Source organism: Hippopotamus amphibius, chromosome 1 (genome assembly GCF_030028045.1).
Source record: "Hippopotamus amphibius kiboko isolate mHipAmp2 chromosome 1, mHipAmp2.hap2, whole genome shotgun sequence".
In the NCBI taxonomy this organism is placed as follows: Eukaryota; Metazoa; Chordata; class Mammalia; order Artiodactyla; family Hippopotamidae; genus Hippopotamus; species Hippopotamus amphibius.
In genome coordinates, this window is record NC_080186.1 from 45109748 (window position 1) to 45121846 (window position 12099).

The 12099-nt window shown below is 39.1% G+C and overlaps 1 protein-coding gene across 13 annotated transcripts in view; it reads right to left on the reverse strand.

Annotated features, from left to right (window-relative positions):
- Window positions 1-7843: 7843 nt before the first annotated feature.
- The window catches only part of LOC130838387 (intraflagellar transport protein 25 homolog), an 82898-nt gene continuing 78642 nt past the window's right edge, over window positions 7844-12099 (reverse strand). For all 13 annotated transcript variants that reach the window (XM_057711425.1, XM_057711435.1, XM_057711441.1 and 10 more), the window contains 2 exons: window positions 9801-9844; window positions 7844-8046 (listed from right to left, as the gene is read on the reverse strand). In XM_057711425.1, coding sequence (XP_057567408.1) covers window positions 7933-8046; window positions 9801-9844 — 158 coding nt within the window. In that variant the 3' untranslated portion in view covers window positions 7844-7932. The remainder of the gene's footprint in view (window positions 8047-9800; window positions 9845-12099) is intronic.

The following is a 12099-nucleotide window of genomic DNA, read 5'->3' on the forward strand; positions in this document are numbered from 1 at the left end:
TCGCAGGCTGTTTGTTGTGACACGGGCTTCTCTCTAGTTGTGGCATGTGGGCTCAATAGCTATGGTGTGCGGGCTTAGTTGCCCCAAGGCACGTGGGATTTTAGTTCCCCGTCCAGGGATTGAACCTGTGTCCCCGGCACTGGGAGGCAGATTCTTAACCACTGGACCACCAGGGAAGTCCCTCTTTTTGACTTTTTGGGAGATAACTATTGGGTCTCCATTCTTGAGTGTTCTTTGTGTTATTTCTCTTGCAACAAGTGTTCTGTGACTACCTTATTTTTCTCCTCCACCCCCGCCCCCCCATCTTTTCATTTTATAGTTTCTAGCACAATGGTTCTCAAACTTTGACATGCATCAAAATCACCTGCAGGGCTTGTTAAAACAGATTTCATGTGTTTCTAAGTCAATAGATCTGGGGTTGGGCTAGGGAATTTGCACTTCTAACAAGTTCTCAGATGAGGAGGAGGTTGCTGTTCTAGAGACCACACTTTGAGAACTACAGTTATAATAGATGCTGTTGGTTTTCTGCCTTTTCCACACCAATGCATCCATCTGCCAGCTGCTGTGAGTGTTGGCTGCTAATGGCCCACAGGTGTCCTTTCTCCTGAAAATTGCCCTGACAGGAGCTACATTACTCAGCAATGCCTGAGAGGTTATGTTCCCCTGAGGGTGGCCCATGGCCAATGATGGATGGATTTGAGAGCACAAAGGCCTGGTCCCTTGCCTCAAGGTTGGAGAGCAACATCTCTGATGTCATTCATGCTCCAGAGCTCCCTAAGGGATCGGGCTGAGGTCAGACTTCAGCTGAAGCCATCTTTGATTAACTTTCTCCTCTGACCTATCCTGCTTCCGGAGAGCACTCCCTCAGTAAATCACCCTTACTCTCTAAAGCTCTGTTTCTAGAGACTCTGACCTAAAGCAATCCCCTTCTGGGTTTTTTCTGATTAACTCTTTTTAAATAGGGCTGAAACATAATATAGAAAAAGGAATTGTAAACTAAGGCAAATCTGCAACTTTGATTTAGATTGGTTGTCTTGAATACCCTCATTATTTCCTTTGCAACAGGGCTCCTAGAAATCCCCTTCAGTCACTCTGCTTTGGCTGCCTTCTCACCGGCTGCTCTGGACTTAGTTGTGCCCTCCCCCATTCATATGTTGAAGCTCTGAGCCCCAATGTGACAATTTGGAGATAGGACTCATTGAAGGTTAAATGAGTTCATAAGGGAAGGGGGGGCCTGATACCATAGGATTAGTGTCCTTATAAGAAGACCAGAGAGTGCTCTCTTTCCCTCCCTCCTTCTCTCCCTCACTCTGCCATTTACACAAAGAAGAAGAGGCCATATGAGCACACAGCAAGGTAGTGTCCATCTACAAGCCAGGAAGGGACATCTCACCAGAAATCCACATGGTGGCACCTTGATCTTGGACTTTCAGCCTCCAGAACTGTGAGAAAATAAAGGTCTGTTGTTTAAGCCACTCAGTCTGTGGTATTTTGTTACAGCAGCCTGAGTATCTAAGATGCCTTCCTTCACCTCCAGCAGTCTCCTCTGGCGTATCTTGCCTGGTTTCTCCTTCAGCTCCATCTCTTCTGCCATTTTGAATGATTAACCTGAGCCCTGGGGGGACATTCTCCATCCTCCTGAAGCTGCCTGCAGACCAAGATCATTTCAATCTAATCAAAGGATTGTTGGATAAGCCTTTCAGATCTGCGACATGTTTAAGAAAGTGTCTAGCTCTGGGAGAGCATGTCAATTCTCATCCTCTTCCTTCACCAAATCCTGATTTCACAGTACTTAGCAAGTATGCTTCCCAGTTAGAGGTTGTAACTACTTCCTTGAAGAGAAAACTTTTTTCTTTCTCTTTATAATCTTTTTTGTTGTGAATAATGACTTTTGAGAAAGAGGGTGGAATAAAAATTCCTTTACTCTACCATCTTTAACCAAAAGTAACCATCCTATATTTATTTATAATTTATATCCCGTTATAAAGTATGATATATGATGTCTGTATATATCACACTTACAGATGTATAGATGCAGAGTTGTTTCCAGGTTCCCATTTTTTTTTTTTTTTTAATTTGGCGCATGGGCTTAGTTGCTCCGCGGCATGTGGAATCTTCCCAGAGCAGGGCTCGAACCCATGTCCCCTGCATTGGCAGGTGGATTCTTAACCACTGTGCCAGCTAGGAAGTTCCCAGGTGCCCCTTTTATAAACAGCATTGCTAGACATCTTTGTCCATTTGTCACTTTATTTTATTAGAACAGATACCTAGAAATGGAATTTCTGTGTCAAAGGCTACATACATGTTTAAAACTTTGATGCACTCTGCCATGTATTAGTTTTTAGAAGGCTTGTTACCAGGGTCAAGCTACAAACAGCTGTTGGGATATCACCTAGAAGGCGAAGCTCCCAAAAGATGCCCCCTACAGAGAAACATTCCTGAGGTATAACTTACAACACAGTGCTTTTTTAAAAAGTCTGTATAAATAAGTGATAGACACAATTTTCATCTGTATAATATTTTTTTGTTTTGCTTAAGCACACGGTTAAAAAGTTATTAGATTTTTACTTTTTTATCCAGTCCTTTAAATAAATACTGATTGGTTTAACTTTTTGCAAAGCATTGAGATAGGCACGGGCCCACAGTAAGTGATCCAAACATGTACATATTATTAGCTAGCTATATTAAAAATTCCTCAAGGATTTTACAGTGTAAAGAGATATGGACATGATATGTGTATAAAAACAGATGATTGAACTTGGTGTACCCCCAAAAAATAATAAATAAATAAATAAAATTAAAAAAAAGAGATATAGACATGCAAATAAATGAAATAAATGAACAATGTTCATTTAGTCAACAGATATTTATTGAAAATCTACTATGTGCCAGGCACTGTTCTGCATCCTGAGGATACAGTCATGATCAAAAGCAACAGAACTCCCTGCCCCGTGGAAGCTACATTCTAGCGAAGGAGAGAGACAATAAACATGATATACAGGATAAATAAGACCAAATAGATAGTGATAAACAGGGCTGTCCCTAAAAGTGTATGGGAGCCGAGGGCAATTCATTCAGTTGAGCCCCCAACCCAAGATATTCACACTTGAAGGGAGGCTGCACTGCCCCCTTGCATAGCAGGCTTGGGATATCATTAAAGGAAAAAGAATTGAAGTTGAACTTTAGAGGTACTGAGAAAAGAGGAATAAGGTGTAAGAACCCTTGAAGCATAGGACACAGGGTGGCCACCTAAGTTACCTAAACCCACGGGCAGGGTGGGAGGATTGGGGGTGGGGGGCTGGTGATGAGGGTAGGGAGGCACCGTCATTTTAGATACAGTGAGGAAGGCCCCACTGAGAAGATTTTGAGTAAGGATCTGAAGTAAATGAGGACGCTAGCTGTATAGGTACCTAAGGAAAGAGCCTTCTAGGCAGAGGAAACAGCAAATTCAAAGGTCTGAATCACACAGCACACACAGCACAGTTGCAGTCAGGAGTCAGTGGGCAGGTGGAGAAAAGGCCAAAGGAGAGGGATAGAGGAAGCCAACTGGGGGCAAATGAGACTTTAAAAAGATGACGGGGTTCAGCAGTGAAAAACAAAACATAAAGCCACATATTATTGTATCTATCGCTTGAGACTCAGAGTGGTTTTATCAAGTGAAAACGAGTTTTTAAAGCCTAGGAAAATAAGGTTAAAGGACGCCGTTCTCACGTATCATAATGTGGTATCACAAGCACTACACTGAGAACGTGTTCGCTGCGTTCACAGAGGAGAGAAACAGAGAAAAAACAACTTAGAGATAATTTACTAGGCCTGTGCCAAAGAGCTCCATCAGATAAGCTCTGGAAATCCCTTCCAGCAATCTGTGCGCCTTAACACAGCGTTTCTTAAAGGAAGAACTATCGACATTCCAGCTTAGGAAGTCGGTGGAAAGAAAACCCTCAGCGTTTCATCTTACTGAACGTGAACACAACCGCTCTAAGGCGACTTCCTTTTCAAAAACCTTATCTGAAGACATTAAAGGCTCTCTGTGATCTGGCTGTAAGGTCTGGTCTTAGTCTTCTTTGCCCTAGTCAGACATATGTACTCATCGTTCCCTAAATACGTTTTATGAGGGTACTCACCTTCATGTCTTTGATGGCACCAGCATTACTCTTGAAGTACTGTTTCTATTCTGCATTTATCTAAAACTTACCTCTGCAAGAGTAAATTTGTGCGACAAATCTTGGTAAGCAAATTATCAAAAAGTATCAAAAGCCTTAAAACGGTTGCTAACTTTGACTAATTTCCTCCTGGGTGTCTCTTCTTAAAAAATTATCCGAGGGACTTCCCTGGTGGTTCAGTGGTTAAGACTCTGCTTCCATTGCAGGGAGCACGAGTTCAATCCCTGGTTGGGGAACTAAGATCCTGCATGCCGCAGTGCGGCCAAAAAACAAAACAACAACAACAGCAAAAGCATCCGAGGGTTAGGCAAAGATTTATGCACCAAGATATCCTCTGTAGCATTCATTATGTATTGTTGTTTGTCTCATGAAGAATTTCAAGATACATTAGAGAGACTAGGCACAATGAAGCCCCATATATCTATAATCCGGATCCAACAATTTCTTGCTGTATTTGCTTCAACAAACACTTTTTCCTTTAAAAAATATGCTCAAGTGTTTTAAAGCAAATCCCAGATACCATGTTATTTTACCCTATATACTTCTAAATGCATCTGAAAAATATGGGCCTTTTCTCACACAAGCTTAATGCCAGTATCACACCTAGCAAAATGAACACCACCACCCAGTCCCTAAGCAGGTTTCCCCAATTATCTTTAAAATGTCTTTTTTTCAGTTGGTTTGCTCAAATCAACATTCAAATAAGATCTACACATGGCATGCATTTTGAGGGGTTCTTATATCTCTTTGAGTCTAGAGTGGACCCCCTTCCTTAATTAATTAACATTTTTCATGCTACTGGCTTGTTGAAGAAACCAGGTCACTTGTCCTATAGGCTGTACCATATTCTAGACTGTGTGTGTATCAGTCAAGATAGGCCAGATATGCTGGAGTGACAAGCAACTCCAAAATATCACTGACTTGGGAATTCCTTGCCAGTCCAGTGGTTAGGACTTCATGCTTCCACTGCAGGGAGCCCAGGTTTGATCCCTGGTTGGGGAAATAAGATTCCACATGTGGCCAAAAAACAAAAACAAACAAAAAAACAATGAAGCTTTATTTCTCCTTCTATATGTGTACCTTAGATTGACTGGGAGCTCTGCTACCTGTTATCACCAATTTCACTTCCAGACCTAGAATGATGAAGCAATTACTGTGTAGAACATTATTGCTGGTCATTGTGGGAGAGAGAAAAGAACTTTGAAGGGTCTCTTGCAGGCAATTAAATACTCAGCCTAGAATTCAACTACTCTTCATCTCATTGGCCAGAATTGGTCGCATGGCCCTACTCAAACAAAGAAGGCCAGGAAGTATATCTTACCATGGGCAGAGAAGGCACAGATCTAGGCATTTCAGTGAGCTGCATTAATGGCTACAAGTCTATTTGTTTCCTTGTGATGTCATTTTACTTGTTCCTCTCTCCCTTGAACCTCCTGAAAATGAAAGATAACTCTAGAATTTGATTTGATTCAGGCTCAGTAATTTTGGCAAGAGCACTTCATAGGTTGGTCTATGTGCTTCATATTGCATTATATCAGGAGGCACAGTGTTTGTGTAGATTCTAGCAGTAATAGCCACCACTCCCTCTCTCCTCCCAATTTAGTCACACCTCCTTATATCCATGCCCTTGCGTAGACCTCTCTTGTTCTGACTCTGGGCTTGGCCATATGCCATGATTTGGGAAACAAGACAATAGCAAATATGATATAAGCAGAGACTCAAAATGTTTGTATGTTGTGGCTGTCCCTCTTTTTTTTTTTTAATTTTTATTAGTTTATTTATTTATTGTCTGTGTTGGGTCTTTGTTGCTGCATGCAGGCTTTCTGTAGTTGCAGCAAGCAGGGGCTACTCTTTGTCACGGTGTGCAGGCTTCTCATTGGGTGGCTTCCTCTTGTAGAGCATGGACTCAGTAGTTGTGGCACTCAGGCTCAGTAGTTGTGGCTCACAGGCTCTAGAGTGCAGGCTCAGTAGTTGTGGTGTACGGGCTTAGTGGCTCCTTGGCATGTGGGATCTTCCTAGACCAGGGCTCAAACCCGTGTCCCTTGCATTGGCAGGCAGATTCTCAACCACTGCACCACCAGGGAAGTCCTCTTGCTACTTTTTAGAATGCTGAGACTGGTAAGAAAATATCATGTGATAACAAGAAAGCTGGCAAATCCAAAATCTGTAGGGTTGGTCAAGTGACTCAGGAAGAGCTGATGTTGCAATACAAGTCTGAAGGCACATCTGCTGGCAGAATTCCTTCTTGCCTAGGGGAGGTCAGTCTTTGCTCTCCTAAGGTGTTCAACTGATGGATGAGGCCCACCCACATTATGGAGGGCCGTCTGCTTTACTCAATGTCTACCAATGTTAATCTCATCTAAAAGATACCAACACAGAAACATCCAGAATAATGTCTGAACAAATATCCGGGCACTGTGACCCGTCAATATGATACATAAAATTAACTATCACAAATATATTTCACTAAGACTGTGTTGTGGCTTGAACTGTGTCTCCAAAAAGATATGTTGAAATCTTAACCCCTGGTAGCTGTGAATGCAACCTTACTTGGAAACAGAGTCACTGCAGATGAAATTAGTTATGATGAGATAATACTGGAGTAGGGTGGGCCTTTAATTCAATATGACAGTGTCCTTATAAGAAGAGGAGAGACACAGAAACAGATATGCACTGAGGGAAGAAATTGTGAAGAAACTCGGAAAGAATGCCATATGATGATGGAGGCAGAAACGGAGCTATGGTGCCACAAGTCAAGGAATGCCAAGGACCGCCAGCAACACCAGAAGCTAAGAGAAAGGCATGAAACAGATTCTCCCTCAGAAACTCCAGTAGGAACAAACCCTGCCAATAGCTTGATTTCCAACTTCTAGCTTCCAGAACTGTGAGAGAATAGATTTCTATTGTTTTAAGCCACCAAGTTTGTGGTACTTTATTACAGTAGCCGTAAGAAACTAATATAGACTGCACAGATAAAATACTATATTCTAATGCCATTTTTTTCCCTGTGCGTTTATTTTATCAATAATAATACAGTTAGGTTCATGTATTTCTGTTTGTTTTCAACATTTTGAGAATTTCTTTTTAATTTTAACTTTTGACTGTATTAATTATTTATGTTTTCAAATTCAAGTTTTATAAGATATATCCAGAGAAGTCTTATATCACCACCCCAATCTGTCCTATCCTGTTCCTTACCTCCCCAAAACATAAAGAAAATCAAATAATATCAATAATGATTATCTCTGGGAAGTAAGATTATATGTTTCCTAACTCTTTCCTGAGGTCTTCAAATCTAAACAAAATAAAATTAAGAGAAAAAAGTAAAATGATTTGTCCTACAGGGCCCAGTCCAAGTTCCATGACCTCAAAGAAGCCATCCCATAAATACTTTCTCTCTTCTGAACTCATACATTGTTTACTGCCCATATCGCTCACTTAGCCCTTTGCAGCAATCAATCGATAAATTTAAAAATTAATGCACTGAGATCTGAAGGGTACCATGTTAGATGCTGTAGGGACACAACGTATTATCAGCTGTGTTCATGTATATTCACATCCTTGATTAAGCTGTATACTGAAGCCAAAGCTTTCTTATGACCTACACGGTGGCCATCACTGCTGCCTGATGAACCAAATTCCTACAAAATGGTGAAGAGAAATAAATAGAAACTGAAACAGATTGATACAAATCCCTTTAATAATGACAACTGCATCTTTAAATAAATATACTGTGAAAAAATAGTGCAAGAGTATTTTGTTATGATTATTAAGAAAGATTTGAGACTGCTATTCCCTCTGCGGAAACACTATGCACAGATGCAAAATGATCAAAGGCTGATACAATAATGAATCTCAAGTAAGTGGCATGGCCATCACGTGCCTGTAGGGGAAAAATCAATGCAGATGATTTAGCAATTCTAGTTAACTGTTAAACAAGCAGTTAGCAGAAGAAAGTGTTTGATGTAAGAACAATATTCTAGATACACAATGATGTATAATATATAATGTTCAGAAGAGAAGCCAGCCACACGTAACTGTACAGTTGTTCTGACATGTAGCAGCCAGATATCAGCCTTGGTTTGAGGAAGAAAAGGCGGTGGAGCTAAAAATTGCACTTGTACAATTCTGATTAATTTTTTAAAGTGTTTTTCTGAAGTATTTTTCACGATAAGAGATTTCATTTGCTGGATGATGCCTCAGAATACACTACCCTGAAACATTACTATACTTTTACATTTATATAAAAATATTAAAAAAAAAAGCCTCTGAAAAGCAATTTGGCAGTATATAAGAAGCTATAAATATGCCTATACCCATGGACCCAGTAATTCCATTCCTTGAAATTTAATTCTAGAAAGATAATTAAAAAGGTGAACATTGCGGTAGCAGGAACTGCCATAAGATGTCCCCCCGCAGTATAAGTTGTAATGACAGAGGGAGGGAAAAAGGAAATCAGTTAACATCTGTCTATCTGCATACATTTAATTTTAAAATTATAATTATGAAGCTTTTGATACAATATTAAATTTTTAAAAAATACACATTTTTTCATACACACTATTATACCTATGTGATGCATTTGGTTGACAACTAGAAGAAAGTAAGTATAGTAAAAGTTGTTGTGACAGGGTACTCAAACTTCAGGGGATTTATAGCCTTCCATTCCCCCATACTCTTCCCCAAATGCTCTATGATGCTGCAGCCCTCCCTGATTCACAGTGAGTCCTGAATCAGAGGCCTAACTAACCATAACTCATTAATAAAGATGGAGAAAAATAGGAAGATAAAATTCGGTCTAATAATTAATTTTTTGGTCCTCACTGGCCTCCCCAGTCATTGGGCACACTTAGGTCGTAGAGAAGATAATTAATAGGATTCAAAAACTCCTACAAAATCTTTTGAAACACCGATTTCATAGCAGCTGCCAGTCAGTTGTGAAGAAGGAAACTTAACGGACAAGGTACCTCTTTAACACTTATTTAGAGAAACCTTAGTTAAATAAACACTACCACCTAAAAAACACATATTCAGTTGTTTCACTTTTTGTGTTTGTCTAAAACTACGGCCTGACAAACTAACGGGAACAGAGAAACTCCTGATGAGGCAGCAGCTTCCTCATCAATGGGCATTCATTCCACTTGACAAGCAAAGCCCAGTGGAATGCTGTCGGAAAATGCTGGTTCTCTTTTCACCTCCTCTCTCTTTGGCTTATTTGTTGCTGATCCTATGCTCCAGTTCCCTTATCTGAATCTCCCTTGTCCTTTCATGCTTAAATTAACATCCAATTTTGGCATCTCAACCTTTTTTGATTCCTATTCTATAAGGCTTACAGAATCAAATGAAAGAAAGGAAAGCAAGTAAATACTTCAAAATAAATGAATGAACAAAATAAAAGGAGTGAATTCTGATTTATCTTTGCTGTCATCCTGTCTATGACAGATAAGAGCCGAATTTATGAAAGCTATGTTTAGATTATATTATTATTGAGAATAACCGTCTCTATTGGTTGGTTAGACACAGAACCTATATTATTATGAGGGTATTTATTAACTTTATGACTATGGAGATAGGTTTAAAATTTAAAGATGTGTTGGCTAAAGATAATGTTTATCTCTTCAAAGTATATTTACTTACCATAATTTCTTCATTTTGAAGCTGCCCCTCTGTATGTACCAGACCTAAAACATACATTTAACAGAATTGAGGTAGGGCTCAAAATGCATGAGGACATATTGAAATTTATATTCAGCAAAACATGATACCTGTAAACTACACTCAAGCCAGATTTACCACTGTTTGGGGGTTAAAAATCAGCATAAAAATAGAGATATTTGATATAAAAGATATGAAAGATAAACTATGAGCTATAAATATCTCTAGCAAGTACAAATAAAAGTAAATGTAAATGTAAATTATAGTAAAGGAACATAAAGTGAAGAATTGATAAAAAGTGAAAGTCCTTTTTAAGAATCAAGTGACTAAGAGTAATTGTAGGCCTAAAAGGAGCCCTCTTACCATTCTCATGGGTACTGACTAGGGCTAAGTTTCTCACAATAAATTTTCACTATGATGCTGAGTTATGTGACCCATGAATTGATCTTTTCTGGTATCCAGCTTTAGAAAACCTTTACTTGTGTAATTTTAGGACACATTAATTTATTTGGTCATGAGTTAATCATATCAAACATTCTTTTGGAAATATGAAACATTTAATTGCTATATTTATATTATTTAGAAAGTAATTTTATTTGTATCAAAATAGTGTAAATAAAAAATAGTGTAAATAATTTTAAAAGGCATGTAGCACAAAAAGGGAAGTATCTGGGAAGTAAGGTTATGTATGACTTTCTTTCTGTTTCCTAACCTTTCTCTGAGGTAATGAAAAATAGTAATCCCCTCTTGACCCCTTTTCCTCCAGTCCTGCTCCCTAAAGGTAAATATTTTCAACTCTTTAAGCTGTTTTCCCTGGAATTATAATATGTTTTATACTCCCTTTCTTTTTTTTAATATTATTTATTTATTTATTTATTTATTTATGGCTGCGTTGGGTCTTTGTTGCTGTGTGAGGTCTTTAGTTGTGAAGAGCGGGGGCTACTCTTTGTTGTGGTGCTCAGGCATCTCTTGCTGTGGAGCATGGGCTCTAGGGCGCGCAGGCCTCAGCCGTTGTGGTGCGTGCATGGGCTCAGTAGTTGTGGTGCATGGGCTCAGTAGCTGTGGTACACAGGCTTAGTTGCTCTGCGGCATGTGGCAATCTTCCCAGACCAGGGATCAAACCCGTGTCCTCTGCATTGGCAGGCAGATTCTTAACCACTGCACCATCAGGGAAGTCCCTATACTCCCTTTCTTGATTTATCAATTTTTTTTTTACTGACTTTATATTATGGTAGGTAAAATTTATGTCTCTTGGACCAATATCCTCTTCCTCCTTCTCCTGCAAATTTTCCCTCCTGCTATCCTCTCAATTTTGAAATCAATATTTGATGGTTATACTGTTGTCTATATAAATGTTATTTACTGCTGAAATAAGTGATACATTGTGACACGTTTTCTTTCTTATACAACTCCTCCTCTACTAGAAGTTAATAATAACCATTTCTTTCACTTGCTTAGTTTTTTTTAATTATGAAAAATTGGAAAATCTCAAACACACATAAAAAGACAGGATGTAACTCTTACATATACCCATTATCTTGAATTTACAATTACTAGCATTTAACCATACTTGATTTATCTAATTTTTTTTGCTGAAGTATTTTAAAGAAAGTCTAAGACATCATGACATTTCACCTTTAAATATCTGACTATATATCTCTAAATAAGAATACTTTCTTATATAACCACAATGCCATTATCATACTACAAGAAAAATGCTTTAATATCATCTAATACCCAGCCTATATTCAAATTTCCCCACTGTCCCCCTAAATGTCTTTTTATAGTTGGCTTATTCAAATCAGAATTAAGTCTCTTTTAATCTTGAACTGCTTTCTCTCTCACACACACATTTTTTTTCTCCCACACCACTGACTTAACGAAGAGACCAGGTCAGTTGTCCTGTAAAATATCCCACATTTTCTCATGTTGCCTCCTCATGGTTTCATTTAATTTTTTCTCTATCCTCTTTTCCTATAGATTGGAATTAGAGCTAAAGGCTTGATTATATTGAGGGTTTAAAGTGTTCATCATATGTCTGGTGATTTTTGGCTATCTTTTGTTACTTATGAACAGATCACTTGAAAACTGTGCATGAGCCAGACCTGTTGACTGTTGCACTTCGATAGGGTGACCAGGAATGAGCTAACTTTTGTCCGTATCCATAGATCTTCTGGGACCATTCAGTGTCTCCAAAGATGAATCCTCCAATCTCCTGGCTGAAGCTATATTCCTGGTTGCTTAGCAGAGCACAGGAAGGGGGCTGGAGTTCCCACCATTC